Source organism: Protopterus annectens, chromosome 12.part0 (genome assembly GCF_019279795.1).
Source record: "Protopterus annectens isolate FY-2018-M chromosome 12.part0, PAN1.0, whole genome shotgun sequence".
NCBI classification, from domain to species: domain Eukaryota; kingdom Metazoa; phylum Chordata; order Ceratodontiformes; family Protopteridae; genus Protopterus; species Protopterus annectens.
The window spans coordinates 121,787,429-121,805,168 of record NC_056746.1 but is presented as its reverse complement, the minus strand read 5'-3'; the positions used below and the strand labels follow the sequence as shown (position 1 = coordinate 121,805,168).

General features: G+C 40.0%; 1 protein-coding gene across 8 annotated transcripts in view; it reads right to left on the bottom strand.

The window, feature by feature from the left end:
• CIITA (class II major histocompatibility complex transactivator) overlaps window positions 1-17,740 on the bottom strand; it is an 851,446-nt gene that overhangs the window by 228,666 nt on the left and 605,040 nt on the right. For all 8 annotated transcript variants that reach the window (XM_044089141.1, XM_044089142.1, XM_044089145.1 and 5 more), the window contains 2 exons: window positions 2,095-2,160; window positions 287-1,994 (listed from right to left, as the gene is read on the bottom strand). In XM_044089141.1, coding sequence (XP_043945076.1) covers window positions 287-1,994; window positions 2,095-2,160 — 1,774 coding nt within the window. The remainder of the gene's footprint in view (window positions 1-286; window positions 1,995-2,094; window positions 2,161-17,740) is intronic.

Below are 17,740 nucleotides of genomic sequence, written 5' to 3'. Positions count from 1 at the left end.
ACTGCAGCTGTATGCACGATGAACATCTAAAATGTTCCCTAAACTTGTTCATTCTGTTTATAAAGGAATTGCGTTAATTACTTTGCAGTACGCCTTTTTGCTGTTTGCATACATTTGACAACTTCTGTCCTACACTTTCTCGTGTCATAAAATAAAACGGACGCATCATCTAGAGTACCTACTTAGTTACCATAAAACAAAATTAATAAAAGCATACTGTGTTGTGATACATTTGAAGGATGACTGAAGGACAACTTTACTAAAAAATTAGAAAATAATTACCAACCTGAACAAGGTAACATTTGGCAGGCTGACCAACTGTTCAAGTCCCAGCAGATCTATTCCAGTGTTTCTCAAATCGATTGCTAAATTCTTCCTTGCTTTGGCTAAAATATGTCTTAGCACAAATGCATCAGGTGGAGTCAACCGTGTGCCAGCCATTGAAAGCTCATCTCCTATTTTTGAAGCAATGTCACCAATTAGATCAACGTCCTGTGTTTCATATACACAATGACACAGTTCTAGAAGCTTGCTCGGACTTAGTTCACTTGGATGCAACTCTTTCAAGTAGTTGGACAGTGATTTGGCTTTCCTTATTAATAAACTATCCATGCTGTTTGATGAAAGAAAGTTAAGACACTGGTCATTATTATTTAAAAATAACAAACCCGATAAAAATCTTCGGACCATGTCTAACCAGTCTTCCTGACATCTTTTTCTCTTCTTTTCAAAGGTTACCTGCTTTATGAGACTCTGAGCTCTAACATCCGGTGTCATAATGAGATGCAAGGCTCCCAGAAAATTCTGCAGGACAGTGCTCCCAAATGCATTCCCAAATTCATCCATTTCAGGACTTCTGTTCAAAGGAAATGGAAAGAGAAACTTATGCCCCAGGGCAAACTCTTTTGTTTCTTTGGAGTCCAAGTCATTTTGGAACACAACAATCTGATGCTTCTGAATAGAGTTCCAAGCAAGATAAAGTAATTTAACAATAAAAGAACAGTTTGACTGTAAAGCAATAGAATTGTCTCTATTTATTAACTGCTGAAACACAATTAAGTATAAACCAGTTAGAGTTTTGGGCAAGTCTCTATCTCCTGTTTTAAGTACCAACTCACACACAAAACACACAAACCTGCAGATGAGGGGGGAATAGCAATAACTCAGTACAAACTGGTTATTTTCAATCAGTTCCAGGGCATCAGTGGTGAAATTGGTTCCAGCAAAATATTTACTTATATAAGTGTTAATCTGATGGGAGGAGAACCCAATAATTTCAACGATCTTATCTACTTTAGCCAAATATGGATTGAAGGCCTCTTTGGTTCTTGCTGTTATGAGGATTGCACAACCATTAAGCAATCGCTTCTGAAAAAGCCCTGCGAATAGCTCTTTGATGCTTCCCGAGTCTCTGAAGGAACAACACGCTGAACTGTTCATAAATCCGTCCAAGTCTGGAAGCTCATCAAAACCATCAAATATCAGCAGTACCTTTTCAGGATTTCGCAATACATACCTAAAGACTTCCTCCGTTTTTTCTTGAGGTTTTGCAAATACTTCAAAAAGCAAATCTTTCAAGCTGAAGGATTTTCTGATACCGTTTAACCTTCTACACTCAAACCAGAAAACAAATTCAAACTGAGAAAATTCTCCTTGTGACCAGTCTTGACAAATTTTCTGAACAAGAATGCTTTTACCCATTCCTGCTCTCCCAACCAAGGCAACTAATTTTGTTTCTTTTGGTTTACCGCCACTGAAGTCCAACATCTGCCACCTTTCAATGGTGACCTTTTCCTTTTCTGCTTCGTCATAAATAACAATTTCTTTCTCTAGACCCTTGGTGCTTGTCCTTCCAGTTTTGGTTTCAAGCTGTCCCTGTATCAGAGTAACGTCAGTATAATGCGCCTCCAACAATGCATCGCACTCCATTGTCATGTACTCACAGATGTCTTTCAAGTATTCCTTAACAATTTTGGTGTACTCTTCTACAGACTCTGAAACATAAAAGGTTAATGAATGTATGACCACAAGCACAATATATACATATATATAAAAGCACAGACATTTGTAACGATCAATGGTGGACATACTCACTTGGTTTTTCAGTGCTTTTTTCTCTCTCAGTAACAGTGTCCGACAACTGCCTCTGACATACCTCATCTGTAGCAGAAAAGAAATAGCAGCACAGATTTTGATTCATCCTTATTTCTTGTTATGCATTAATCAAGCAGTTTTAATGATAAAAGAAGAAAGAAAAACAACTACCAGAGAAAGGGAGCATAATTATATAGTACCTTTTTATACACGTTTTTATTCATCACAATGAAAGATGCTAGAAAGAAGGGTCATATAATGACTAAGTTGATTAACTTTTATTTAAAAACTCAGAATTACCAACAGAGTGAAAATAAGTGTAAATAGGTAGTTAGATTGAGACAAGTACTGCACAGTGTAATTGATTATTAACGTATATGCTATAACAGGTAAGGCACACACACCTTTTCACCTCCTGCTATGAAAAACAGTTTTGCAGATAGAACTTAGTCACCTTTTACCAGAGTGACACATATAACTGAAAGCATGAATATGATGCTGCTTTGAGTCACCGGGTGACTGCGTTGTCCTAACGCTCCTCACAAAAATGAGGGAACTGACCCTTTCTCCACGATGCAACAGTGTGAGAGTCATTTGTAATAAGTATACAGGTTACAGAGCACAGGTCCTTGCACACTCAGCAAGACCTGTCACAAAACATTTTCTTTCAGAAAGATCATTTTTATGTCATTTATTAGTCATATTCTGCTTTCCCTACCTTTTTTTAATATTAATACTTGTCACTGCCCTGTTCTATTGTTATATTTTGTCCTTTTATATTGTTCATACCTTTTTGTTGCATGCAGTTCTTGGGTTCAAGGATGCAAATGAAGTTGAAGGCATTCGCATAGACAATTTACTGACTGCCAATAGTGGAACATTTAATGCAGTATGTCAGGTTTACTTTACATAGCAGGGTTGTGTGACTACGGATACTATAAGAACATTTTATTATTCTTTTTTTGCAATCACCTTACTATTTAGCTGTAAGATTGACCCACCACTGACTTTAGATTCCTCACATTCTATAATGATCAATTTTTTCAAAGATCGTTGCAAATGAAAATGTGTGCACCTATATCCTTTCAATGGCTGCACCCTCTCTTCTCAGAAGAAAAGCTGTACCACTGTGACATTTGACTCATCCAGAATCTAATAGGAGGACCAAGAATGTGGGGGGGGGGGGCTGTTAGATTATGCATGGGTGTTTAACTGTATGATGTGTCTATGGATCTGTCACCATTTCCAGCACTCTTGGTGACCTGTCCCACCTCCATGATGATACATTCCTCTGAGCCTCTGCACCACCACATTACCAGTGATCACCACCCTGATCTGGATCCTTGTCTCCTGTGGGAATCAGACATGACAGGCACCAAAAATGCCCACCAAACACAACTTGCAAAGAGAAGCAAGGAGGTAAAGCCTCATCACTCCTCCTCCCCCATGTCACCTTCTGCAGCACCCAGCCCCCTAATAAGAAGAGACTTGATCATACTCAGGTCTTCATGACTTCACAACTCTTATGGTACTGAAAGATACTTCAGAGGCTTAGGTTAAGATGTGTTCTACTCACCAGGATAAGCAAGGATCACGTCACACCCAAGCTAATATCCTTGTTCAAGGGCCTGAAATAATTCATAAGCATCCCTTCTCCTGCTGATCTATGGCTCTTACATATTCCTCTAACTTATAGTAATCCAGTACCTACAGCTGGTACACATTCCACTAACTTACAGTGATCCAGTAGCTATGGATGTTTCATATTCCTCTAACTTATAGTGATCCAGTAGCTAAGGCTGTTACATATTCCTCTAACTTATAGTGATCCAGTAGCTACGGCAGCTACATATTCCTATAACTTATAGTGATCCAGTAGCAACGGCTGTTGCATATTCCTCTAACTTATAGTGATCCAGTAGCTAAGGTGGTTACATACTCCTCTAACTTGAAATTATCCAGAAGCTGAGGCTGTTACATACTCCTCTAACTTATCTAATTTATAGTGATCCAGTAGCTAAGGCTGTTACATATTTCTCTAACCCATAGTGATCCAGTAGCTAATGCCATTACATATTCCTCTAACTTAGTGATCTAGTCTCTAAGGCTGTTACATATTCCTCTAACTTATAGTGATTCAGTAGCTACTGCTGGTACATATTCCTGTAACTTATAGTGATCCAGTAGCTACGGTTGTTACATACTCCTCTAACTTGAAATGATCCAGAAGCTGAGGCTGTTACATACTCCTCTAACTTATCTAATTTATAGTAATCCAGTAGCTAAGGCGGTTACATATTCCTCTAACTTCTAACTTATAGTGATCCAGTAGCTACGGCTGCTACATATTCCTTTAACTTATAGTGATTCAGAAGCTAAGGCTGTTACATATTCCTCAAACGTATAGTGATCCAGTAGCTAAGGATGTTACATATTCTTCTAACTTATAGTGATCCAGTAGCTAAGGGTGTTACATATTTTTCTAACTTATAGTGATCCAGTAGCTGAGGCTGTTACACATTCCTCTAACTTACATATTCCTCTAACTTACAATGATCCAGTAAGCTTATGCGGTTTCATATTCCTCTAACTTATAGTGATCCAGCAGCTAAGGTTGTTACATACTCTTCTAACTTGAAATGATCCAGAAGCTGAGGCTGTTACATACTCCTTTAACTTATCTAATGTATAGTGATCTAGTAGATAAGGCTCTTACATATTCCTCTAACTTATAATGATCCAGTAGCTAAGGCTGTTACATATTCCTCTAACTTATAGTGATCCAGTAGCTAAGACTGTTACATATTCTTCTAACTTGTAGTGACCCAGTAGCTAAGGTTGTTACATACTCTTCTAACTTGAAATGATCCAGAAGCGGAGGCTGTTGCATACTCCTTTAACTTATCTAATGTATAGTGATCCAGTAGCTAAGGCTCTTACATATTCCTCTAACTTATAGTGATCCAGTAGCTAAGGCTGTTACATATTCTTCTAACTTGTAGTGACCCCAGTAGCTGAGGCTGTTACATACTCCTCTAACTTATCTAACTTACAGTGATCCAATAGCTAAGGCTCTTACATATTCCTCTGACTTATAGTGATCCAGTAGCTAAGGCTGTTACATATTCCAATAACTTACAGTGATCCAGTCTCTAAGGCTGTCACATGTTCCTCTAATGTATAGTGATCCAGTAGCTAAGGCTGTTACACATTCCTCTAACTTCTAGTGGTCCAGTAGCCAAGGACGTTACATATTCCTGTAACTTATAGTGATCCAGCAGGTATGGCTGTTACATATTCCTCTAACTTACAGTGATCCAGTAGCTAAGGCTGTTACATATTCTTTTAACTTATAGTGATCAAGTCGCTAAGGCTGTTACATATTCCTCTAACTTATAGTGATCCAGTATCTACGGCTGGTACATATTCCTGTAACTTAGTGATCCAGTAGCTAAGGTTGCTTCATACTCTTCTAATTTGAAATGATCCAGAAGCTGAGGCTGTTACATACTCCTTTAACTTATCTAATGTATAGTGATCCAGTAGCTAAGGCTTTTACATATTCCTCTAACTTATAGTGATCCAGTAGCTAAGGCTGTTACATATTCCTCTAATTTATAGTGATGCAGTAACTACGGCTGCTACATATTCCTTTAACTTATAGTGATTCAGTAGCTAAGACTGTTACATATTCTTCTAACTAATAGTGATCCAGTTGCTAAGGCTATTACATATTCCTCAAACGTATAGTGATCCAGTTGCTAAGGCTGTTACATGTTCCTCTAACTTAGTGATCCAGTAAGTGAGGCGGTTACATATTCATCTTAGTGATCCAGTAGCTGAGCCTGTTACATATTCCTCTAACTTAGTGATCCAGCAGCTACGGCTGTTACATATTCCTGTAATAGTGATCCAGTAGCTAAGGCTGTTGCATATTCCTTTAACTTATAGTGATCCAGTAGCTACGGTTGTTACATATTTCTCTAACCTATAGTGATCCAGTAGCTATGGCTGTTACCTATTCCTCTGATAGTGATCCAGTAGCTATGGGTGTTGCATATTCCACTAACTTATAGTGATCCAGTAGCTAAGGGCTGTTACACATTCCTCTCACTTATAGTGATCCAGTAGCTAAGGGTATTACACATTCCTCTAACTTAGTCATCCAGTCGCTAAGGCTGTTACATGCTCCTCTAACTTACAGTGATCCAGTAGCTAAGGCTGTTACACATTCCTCTAACTTGTAGTGATCCAGTAGCTAAAGCTGTTACATATTCTTCTAACTTGTAGTGACCCGGTAGCTGAGGCTGTTACATACTCCTCTAACGTAGTGATCCAGTATCTAAGTCCGTTATATATTCTTCTAACTAATAGTGATCCAGTCGCTAAGGCTGTTACATGTTCCTCTAACTTATAGCGATCCAGTAGCTAAGGCTGTTGCATATTCCTCTTAACTTAAAGTGATCCAGTAGCTACATATGTCTCTAACCTATAGTGATCCAGTAGCTATGGCTGTTACCTATTCCTCGAACTGATAGTGATCCAGTAGCTACAAGTGTTACATATTCCACTAACTTATAGTGATTCAGTAGCCAAGGGCTGTTACACATTCCTCTCACTTAGAGTGATCCAGAAGCTAAGGCTGTTACATAATCATCTAACTTATAATGATCCAGTAGCTAAGGCTGTTACACATTCCTCTTATAGTGATCCAGTAGCCACGGCTGTTACATATTCTTCTTATAGTGAACCAGTCGCTAAGGCTGATACCTATTCCTCTAACTTATAGTGATCCAGTACCTAAGGCTGATACATATTTTTCTAATTTGTAGTGTCCCAGTAGCTGAGGCTGTTCCACACTCCTCTAACTTATAATGATCCAGTAGCTAAGGCTCTTACACATTCCTCTAACTTATAGTGATCCAGTAGCTAAGGCTGTTACACATTCCTCTTATAGTAGTCTGGTAGCTAAGGCTGATGCATATTCCATTAACTTATAGTGCTCCAGTAGCTAAGGTCGATACATATTCCTCTAACTTATAGTGATCCAGTAGGTACGGCTGTTACATATTCCTCTAACGTATAGCGATCCAGTAGCTGAGGCTGTTACATATTCCTCTAACTTATCGTGATCCAGCAGCTACAGCTTTTACATATTCCTGTAACTTATAGTGATCTAGTAGCTAAGGCTGTTACATATTCATCTAAATTATATTGATCCAGTAGCTACGGCTTTTACATATTCGTTTAACTTATAGTGATCCAGTAACTACGGCTGTTACATATTCCTTTAACTTATAGTGATCTAGTAGCTAAGGCTGTTACAAGTTCTTCTAAGTTATAGTGATCTAGTAGCTAAAGGTGTTACATATTCCTCTAACTTAGTGATCCAGTAGCCAAGATCGTTACGTATTCCTCTAACTTACAGTGATCCAGTAGCTTCGGCTGTTATATATTCCTCTAACTTATAGTGATTCAGTAGCTAAGGCTGTTACATATCCTTTTAACTTGGTGATCCAGTAACTAAGGCTATTACATATTCCTTAAACTTACACTGATCCAGTAGCTAAGGCTGTTACATATTCCTGTAACATATAGTGATCCAGTCGCTATGGCTGTTACACATTCCTCTAACTTATAGTGATCCAGTAGCTAAGGCTGTTACAGATTCTTCTAACTTATAGTGAACCGGTAGCTAAGGCTGATACATATTCCTTTAACTTAGTGATCCAGAAGCATCGGCTATTATATATTCCTCTAGCTTAGTGATCCAGTAGCTAAAGCTGTTACATATCCTTTTAACTTATAGTGATCCAGTAACTAAGGCTATTACATATTCCTCAAACTTGTACTGATCCAGTAGCTAGGGCTGTTACATATTCCTCTAACTTATAGTGATCCAGTAGGTATGGCTGTTACATACTCCTCTACCTTATAGTGATCCAGTAGCTAAGGGTGTTGCACATTCCTCTTATAGTGATCAAGTAGCTGAGGCTGTTACACATGCCTCTAACTTATAGTGATCCCATAGCTAAGGCTGTTGCATATTCCTCTGACTTATAGTGATCCAATAGCTAAGGCTGTTACATATTCCTCTAACTTATAGTGATCCAGTAGCTACGGGTGTTGCACATTCCTCTAACTTATAGTGATCCAGTAGCTAAGGATGTTACATATTCCTCTAACTTATAGTGATCCAGTAGCTGAGGCTGTTACATATTCCTCTAACTTATAGTGATCCCATAGCTAAGGCTGTTACATATTCTTCTAACATATAGTGATCCAATAGCTAAGGCTGTTACATATCCCTCTAACTTATAGTGATACAATAGCTATGGCGGTTACATATTCCTCCAACTTATAGTGATCCAATAGCTACAGCCGTTACATATTCCTCTAAATTATAGGATCCAGTAGCTACGGGTGTTACATACTGCTCTAACTTTTAGTGATCCAATAGCTACAGCTGTTACATATTCCTTTAACGTATAGGATCCAGTAGCTACAGGGGGTTACATATTGCTCTAACTTTTGGTGATCCAATAGCTACAGCTGTTACATATTCCTCTAACTTATAGGATCCAGAAGCTAAGGGTGTTACATATTCCTGTAACTTATAGGATCCAGTAGCTACGGGTGTTACATATTGCTCTAACTTTTAGTGATCCAACAGCTACAGCTGTTACATATTCCTCTAACTTATAGGATCCAGTAGCTACGGGTGTTACAGATTCCTCTAACTTATAGACTTGCTTCTTTCCAGTGGGCTTAGCAATTAACAAATGCATAAAAAAATTCAGGCACACCTTTTGGAAGACCGAGGCCGGACATCAACAGAAAGTAGCAATCCATGCCAAGGATAACCATAATGCCCTTTAACCTATAGACTATAATAAATGACACCAAACACTGCACTGAGTTTGCGTCAATGGGAACTACGTATTCTCAGACTTAAGCCATAGCCAACATTTTAAGTGACAAAAATTAATTTCTGACTTTGCCCCTTCCACTCACCACAGGGTCTGTCCATTAAAATATTTAACTGACCAGGTCTTAGAAGCTCTATCCAAAACCAAAAGCAATAGCTCCATGAGCTCAGACAATATTGCAGCATGTGTCCCAGCTAGTAGAAAGTATGAAACTGATAATTCCCTCTTTAACCTTTTGTAAACCAGGTCAAGGTATGCATCTGACCTTTGGATAATGGCATTTAGAAGTACAGTGGGTCCACCATAAATTCAAGCAATTAGTGCCCTCTTAGCTCAGCATCATCATTTCTAAAATCATGGAACAAGTCCTGGTCAACTTCATAATGAAATCTGTGACCTAAAAATTCTTGACCATAAGCAATCTAACTTCTTGAAACCTAGATCTCATTTCATTAATGTACTTAATTGCTTTGACAATGTAACAGATGACAGAGAAGATTCTGTTCCTACTGCTTATCTGGGTCTCGCTGCAGCCTTTCATAAGATTCACCGTGCTGGCATTACTGAAAAACTGACCAGTTTGAACATAATCCCACATCACCCACTGGGTTGTAAACTGGATCTCTAGTCTAAAAGGCATGTTGTGAGTGGTGTCTCAGGGTTCTGCCCTCACATCCTGCTGCTTCAAATGTATTGCTCCAGTGTAAAAGCAGATGTCAGGGTCTATGGCTAACCAAGTTTGCTGATGATTGTAAACTGGTAGTATTTCTGTCTACAATGTAGGCATCTTATTCTCCTTTGAGAGGTTTGCCAGAATCAACATTAACTGCACTGACCAAGGCTTTAAAGTTAATGTAAAAAATTTGGTGTAGCTTCTTTTGAGAAGCAGGTTTGTCCTACTGATTTTCACATGACCAGGACCCCTCTTATGATTGACAGCATCAGTATAACTCTAGGTCCTTCATCAACAATGAAATATCCTTCGATCATAGGAATCAGCTGTGATTAGGAAACCCTTCTACCCTGCCCAACTAATTACCAAAAGAATATCTTCCAGGTCCAAGGATGTCATAACCCCCCCTCTGTTCTTCCCTCATTTGGCAAATCATAGAATGCAGTGACCCCTTTGACATGTACCACCACAAACACCTTGCCCACCTTATTCAAAAAACAAAACAAAAAAAAATCACATGACAAAGTTCCCTTACCTAATAAAAAAGTCTAAAAAGCCATCTTGTTTTAATTTATTTTGAACCATCTCCTATGTGGTGATGTCTGACTCGCACTCCAGGCCATATATCTTGTCTTACTGGACCTCTTCAACCCCAAAACAACTGGTAACACTAAAAATATTCATTCCAAAGACCTCCCACTTCAAACATAAACAAAAACTCGAGATAGGTAGGCAATTCTTTGAGTTAGGAACCTAAGCAGTGTTAGTGGAACAACAGGTAGCACACTCACCTTTGGTGCAGAAGGCTGTGGGTTCTATTCTCATACTAGGAAGATGGGACTGATGACACCACAGTACAAATAGTGAGGGCATCATTTTTCACGAGATGTTAAACTGAGGACCCATCTGCCTGAATTGATGGTAGCTCAGTCAGATATAAAAATTCCCACAGCATTCTATCCAAAAGAGTGGGGTAATTTCCCTAATGCCCTGGCCAAAACTCCCCTAGCAGTATAAAGACCACCTCAGGTCCCTCCTTGAGACTACTAGCCGACTGGGACTATACTAGTCAACAAAGAATAAAAGAATAAATAAAATAAGGAAGAAGCTCCTTTTACATATCAAACACATTTCTTTCTTTCAAGGCTTTCCTTGGTGCCTGAATGAGTACCTACTAATTAACCCCAGAGGTAAGCAGCAATGTTTCACTAAGCAGAATGGTAAACCCACCTAATAAACTTTCTGAGTTACATGGTTGGGCTCTTATATGGTCATTCGTATGACCTATGGGCCTACAGTAATAGTTCAATACATCATTTACATCTTTGTATACACTGGTGGCCAATAAAATCTTTTGGCAACCATTTCTGATTCAGAAACAGAAGTATAATATCACGGTGGACTGCCTCTTTGCCTACCATAAATGTAAAAAAAAAAAACAGAAAAAAACAGATTTAAGGGCAAGAAATGAAGGTATGATTAACCACAATGCACAGAATCTTCTGGAAATGCGATATCATATCTAAACCTTATCATCACAATGAACAAAACATGCTGGAGGGATAAGTTCCTGACCCAGAGACTCCCCATACTCTGGGGTAGACTGCCCATACATGTCAAGCAGAGCGCCTCATTGGCCCTCTTCAAAAGGAACCTTGATGATTGGATGGGAGATAGAAAATTCACCCCGGGGATCATGTCAGTCGCCCTGCTAGACAGGGGCCCAGAGAAGTAAATATTGTGGGAAGACATTTCCAGGGAATTGTTATGGCTAGGCTTGCATAGGCCTTAGGGTGGATAGCCTAGTACCAACCTATGAGCCTTTGAACCTATATCTCACTGTGCTGCATATGCTTGATGAACTGCTAGCAGACAGGCCTGTAAACTCAAACACACCCCCAGGAACTCCTGCAGCTTGGAATCTTACTGGAATACAGTAACAACTGCATAAACCTGTCAAATCTGTGTAACCAGCTGACAATCTGACATGGGAAGCATATTAAAAGGAAAACAAGTAAAAGATTAAGGAAGAGAAGCTCTAGAGCAGGAATTAAGACCCGATTGAAAAGAAACCCACACAGGCCTGCCCTTCCTTCTATGCTGCTGGCAAACTTACACTCACTGGAGACCAAGATGGACTATGATGCTGGCAAACTTACACTCACTGGAGACCAAAATGGACTATTTAAGGATGGATCTTTCCACACAATCTAAGGTGAAAAGCAGTTGTTTACTTGCGTTTACTGATACTTGGCTCAACTCCAATATAAATAATAGTACAATATATGTGGAGGGGATGTCTACTTTGTGCTGACAGAAATCTGTCTCTCTGTGGTAAATCTCATGGAGGGGGTGTTTGTGAGTATATCAACAACAGCTGGTGTACAAATTATGAAATAATTGCCTCTCACTGCTCAGAGAACATGGAGTTCATGTCACTAAAATGCAGACCCTTCTACTTGCCCAAGGAATTCAATGGGGTGAGCATAACAGCTGTTTACATCACCCCCTGTTAATAAATGACCTCCACAATAAGAACGCCGAGTTTGCCCATATAACTGCATGTGATTACAATCAAGTTGACTTGAAATCCATACCACCCCATTACCATCAACATGTGAACTTTGCAACAAGAGGGGAGAATATTATGGATAAGATGTACACAAATGTAAAACTGGCCTATAAAGCAGTTCCTTATCCACACCTGGGGAACTCGGACATCTGGCCAACATGCCGTTTCCTGCACACACCACTCCTGAAAAGGGGCGAATGTACAACCAAACAACTAAGGATATGGCCTGAGGGAGCAGTCTTGGCACTACAGAACTTTTTTGAATGTATGAACTGGTCAGTGTTTAGAGATGCAGCTGTAAAGAACCACCATATTGACCTGGAGGAGTATACACAATCTGTAATGGTCTATATTTCATAATGTGTTGATGACGTAACAGTCACCAAATGTATCACCATGCATACTACTTAGAAACCCTGGCTATCTGGTGAAGTATATGAGCTCTTAAAGGCATGAAATGCAGCATTTAAATCAAACGACAAGGATGCCCTAAGACAGGCTACAACAAATCTATGTAGAGGTACAAAGGAGGCCAAAAGGAGTTAATGATGCAAAATTCAAGGTCACTTCTCTGACCAAAGGGACTCCGGGTGACTCTAGCAAGGCATACAAGACATAACTGACTACAGGCCTGCATACTCCCCATATGATGCCAACAGAATTTCTGAACAAACTGAACACCTACTTCAGCAGATTTGATATGGGCAACAACACTGTGCCAAATAAGCTCCCTGTCAAACAGGGTGAAGAGGTGCCATGTCTAAGAACATCTGATGTTCTTAAGACCCTGAGGTGAGTAAACCCAAGAAAAGCAGCTGGACCTGATAATATTATGGGAAGGATTCTAAGAGACTGTGCTACCCAATTGTCCACTGTACTAACAGATATATTCAACACATCCCTGCAACTAGCCATTGCACTCAGTTGCTTCAATAATACGACAATCATTCCCTTACCCAAAAAATCCCATACTACAAGCCTAAATGATTACCGGCCAGTTGCTCTTACATGAACAGTAATGAACTGTTTTGCGTTATTAATCAAAAACCACCTCTCTTCAAGTCTACCTGCAACACTGGATAAATTACAGTTGCTTATAGATAAAACCACTGCACGGCTGATGCAACAGCTGTTGCACTTCATGAATCCTTGGCACATCTAGAGAACAAGAATTGCATGAGACTAGGTGTGTGGGAAGGGCTAGGAAGATAATCAAAGATCCCATTCACCCTGCCCATAGTACGTACTTCCACCTTTCCTCGGGCAGGTGGTATCGCAGCTTATACTGCAAAACCTCTAGACTGAACAGGAGGTTCTTCCCTCTATCCATAAGGCTGCTGAACTTGAATGCCAGGCGTGACAGTGAATAATCAGATCAATGTGCTGCTCGCCGTGAAGAATCAGCTACAGTAACCACCAAGGCAAATTGCTTCAGTAACTGGTACAGTTAGCCTGATTTCTTATGCTATTACTTCCTGAATGTGCAATAGCTGGGAATGAGTCACCACACCACACATGTACAATATGAACATCAGAATATAATCATACTACAACATGAAGTGCAATATTCTAAGTCAGGAGTGAGTCACCACACCATACATGTACAATATGAACATCAGAATATATCATGCTACAACTGATGCAGTGCAATATTCTAAGTCAGGAGTGAGTCACCACTCCATACATGTACAACATGAACATCAGAATATATCATACTACAACTGATGCAGTGCAATATTCTAAGTCAGGAGTGAGTCACCACTCCATACATGTACAACATGAACATCAGAATATATCATACTACAACATGAAGTGCAATATTCTAAGTCAGGAGTGAGTCAACACTCCATACATGTACAATATGAACATCAGAATATATCATGTTACAACTGATGCAGTGCAATATTCTAAGTCAAGAGTGAGCCACCAGTCCATACATGTACAATATGAACATCAGAATATATCATACTACAACTGATGCAGTGCAATATTCTAAGTCAGGAGTGAGTCACCACTCCATACATGTACAATATGAACATCAGAATATATTATACTACAACTGATGAAGTGCAATATTCTAAGTCAGGAGTGAGTCACCAGTCCATACATGTACAATTTGAACATCAGAATATATCATACTACAACTGATGCAGTGCAATATTCTAAGTCAGGAGTGAGTCACCACACCATACATATACACTATGAACATAAGAATATATCATACTACAATTGAAGTGCAATATTCTAAGTCAGGAGTGAGTCACCACTCCATACATGTACAATATGAACATCAGAATATATCATACTACACCTGATGACGTGCAATATTTTAAGTCAGGAGTGAGTCACCACTCCATACATGTATAATATGAACATCAGAATATATCATACTACAACTAATGAGGTGCAATATTATAAGTCAGGAGTGAGTCACCACTCCATACATGTACAATATCAACATCAGAATATATCATACTACGACTGATGCAATGCAATATGTAAGCAATCACAATGTGAAGTCATAGTCTGTGCAATACTTACTAGTATAATATTGTCTAATGTCTTCTTATCCAATTGTGGTAATTTATTGTGTTGTTAATATTGTAATTATTACTGTATGTGCATTAGTCTTACTGTCACTCAAACTATGTGGTCATTGTTATGTTTAAAAACAAAAAAACACCAGGTCAGGTAAAAAGCGAAAGTACAGTTTTGTACCTACCATAAATGTAGATGTCCAATAGGAATGCATCTGCAGTCCTTACAAATGGGTTGTCCTGTCGTCAGGCAGCCCTTCGGTCGGCCGGATTCCAAAGTCTGGGTCTGGCCTCGGCTGGTGTCGCACTTCACCCGATGTCATAGCTGCAGTTATTCGGGTATAAAGGCATCAGCTGACGCCATTTTCCTCAGTGTTTCTTGCCCCAGATGCCAGGTGCCCTCTAGGAAGGCTAAATTTGGATAAATGCAAATGATTCCAAATAGTAGAGAGCAAACAAAAATAAGCATGTATGTACATATATATACAAACAAATACACCATAATAGATTCCCCCAGCTAGCTACAGATGGGCAAATACCCTAGGAGTACCACAGAGGGGAAGGAGGGTGGGTAATCCTGACTGCAGATGCATTCCTATCGGACATCTACATTTATGGTAGGTACAAAACTGTACTATGTCCTTCAAGGATGCATCTGCAGTCCTTACAAATGGGTAGAATACCATAGCCAAACTGGGGGAGGAGGAGAAATGAAATTATGGTGTAGTTAAGATCCCTTGCAAAACAGCAGTGGCAAAACCTGCTCGGGATCTAGAGTATAAAGGTAAATTATAATGCTTGGCAAATGTATGCACGGAGCTCCAAGTAGCAGCCTCTGAAATGTCTCTGGTAGCCACTCCTCGAAGAAAAGCTGTGGTAGTGGCTGTAGCCCTTGTAGAGTGAGGCCTGATGTTTTCTGGAGTTTTCTTCCCATGGTAGGAGTAACAAAATCTAATGCAATTTCCTATCCACTTAGAGATTGTCTGTTTTGAAATTGCTTTTCCTTCCATTCCTGTTGCATATGCTACCAGCAGCTGGTCAGTTTTTCTATTGCTCTTGGTCCTGTCCAGGTAGTAGCGTAATTGTCTATGCACATCCAAGGTATGCAGCAGTCTTTCTCCCCTGTTCTGTGGGTTGGGGAAGAATGTAGGAAGGTGGATAGCCTGGTTCAAAGATACTTTGGAGACCACCTTAGGCATAAAAGTAGGATTTGTTCTCATGGACACTCTATCTTGATGGAAGATCAGGAAGGGCTGTACTGCCATTAATGCCTGTAGCTCAGATACCCTTCTTGCTGAAGTGATTGCCAGTAGGAAAGCAGTTTTCCATGATAAGTATTGTAATTCTGCTGTTGCTGCTGGTTCAAAGGGAGGGAGTGTCAATTTTTCTAGTACAAAGTTCAAGTCCCATGCTGGCAATGGTGGTTTCCTAGGAGGTTTTACATTTTTAATTCCTTTCAGAAACTGCCTGAGCAGAGGATGTGAGAAGACTGGAGGATCCAAATCGTATTCTGCTGAAATAGCTGATGCATGAACCTTAATGGAAGAATAGGACAGGCCTTTGTGGAAGAGCTCTGCCAAGTATTCCAGGATGTTGGCTATGTTTACCAGTGACACATTCTCTCCTTTGGCATTACTCCAAATGGAATATCTTTTCCATTTTGCTGAATAATTTTTCCTTGTTGAGGGTCTGCGAGACTCCAAGATAATGTCTTTAACCCTTTGGGATAAATTTGGGTTATTTGTTCTTATGCAATGTTCCAGGCAGTTAGCTGCAGTGTTTTCAGGTTTGGATGCAGGGTGTTGTAGTTGTTCTGTGTTAACAGCAAGGGAACAAGGGGTAGGGGCCATATTTGTTCCCGAGACATGCTCCTCAGTAATGGGTACCAATGTTGTCTTGGCCAGTCTGGAGCTATCAGGATGATCCTTGGACGGTCTTCTTTGATCTTCAATAGCACCTTGTGCATCAAAGGAAGTGGTGGAAATGCATATGCTGTCAGGTTTTTCCAACTGAAAGATAGGGAGTCCACCCTCCAAGCAAGTGGGTGTTACGTCCTTGTGCAGAATTTCTGTAGTTGGTGATTGCGTGGGGATGCAAATAAGTCTATTTGTGGGAGTCCCCATTTTCTTGTAATGGTTTTGAAGATGTCTGGATGCAGCATCCATTCGTGGGCATCCGTAGTAGTCCTGCTTAGTATGTCTGCTAGAATGTTTTCTTTTCCTGGTACAAAAATTGCTTGTAACTGAACGTTGTAACTCAGGGCCACATTCCAGAGGTCCATTGCCATCCGGCATAGAGGGTACGAATGTGTGCCTCCCTGTTTGTTGATGTACCACATAACTGTGGTGTTGTCTGTCCTTATCAACAGTTGACCTTGTCGAAGAAATGGTCTGAATGTCTGAATTGCCAGTTTTACTGCCAGCATTTCCTTTTGATTTATGTGTAGGTGCAGCTGGTCTTGGGTCCATAAGCCCTGTATGCACTTGTCCAGCATGTGTGCCCCCCAACCGAGGTCTGAGGCGTCCGTGGTGATGGTTTGGCTTGGTTGAGTGTTGTGGAATGGCAATCCTTTGTTTGATTGACAGGCCTGAGCCCACCATTGAAATTCTTGGAATTTGGGTTTCTAGGCTGTGCTTGTGCTGAGACCATAAATTCCTTAGGTACCACTGTAACTTTCTCATATGCAGTCTGGCATGTGGAACCAATATTATGCAGGATGCCATGAAACCCAAGGCTTGCAGGACTTTTCTTGCTGTTAGATGATTCTGCTTTGTTAATGCCAGGAAGTATAGAGGGAGATGCTCCTGTTTTTCTACTGTTAGGAATGCCATTTGCTTCGATGTGTCCAGCTCTGCACCCAAGAAGGTTATCCTTTGGGATGGTATCAGCCTTGACTTGTTTATATTGACTGTGTATCCCAGGGCTTGTAGTAGGT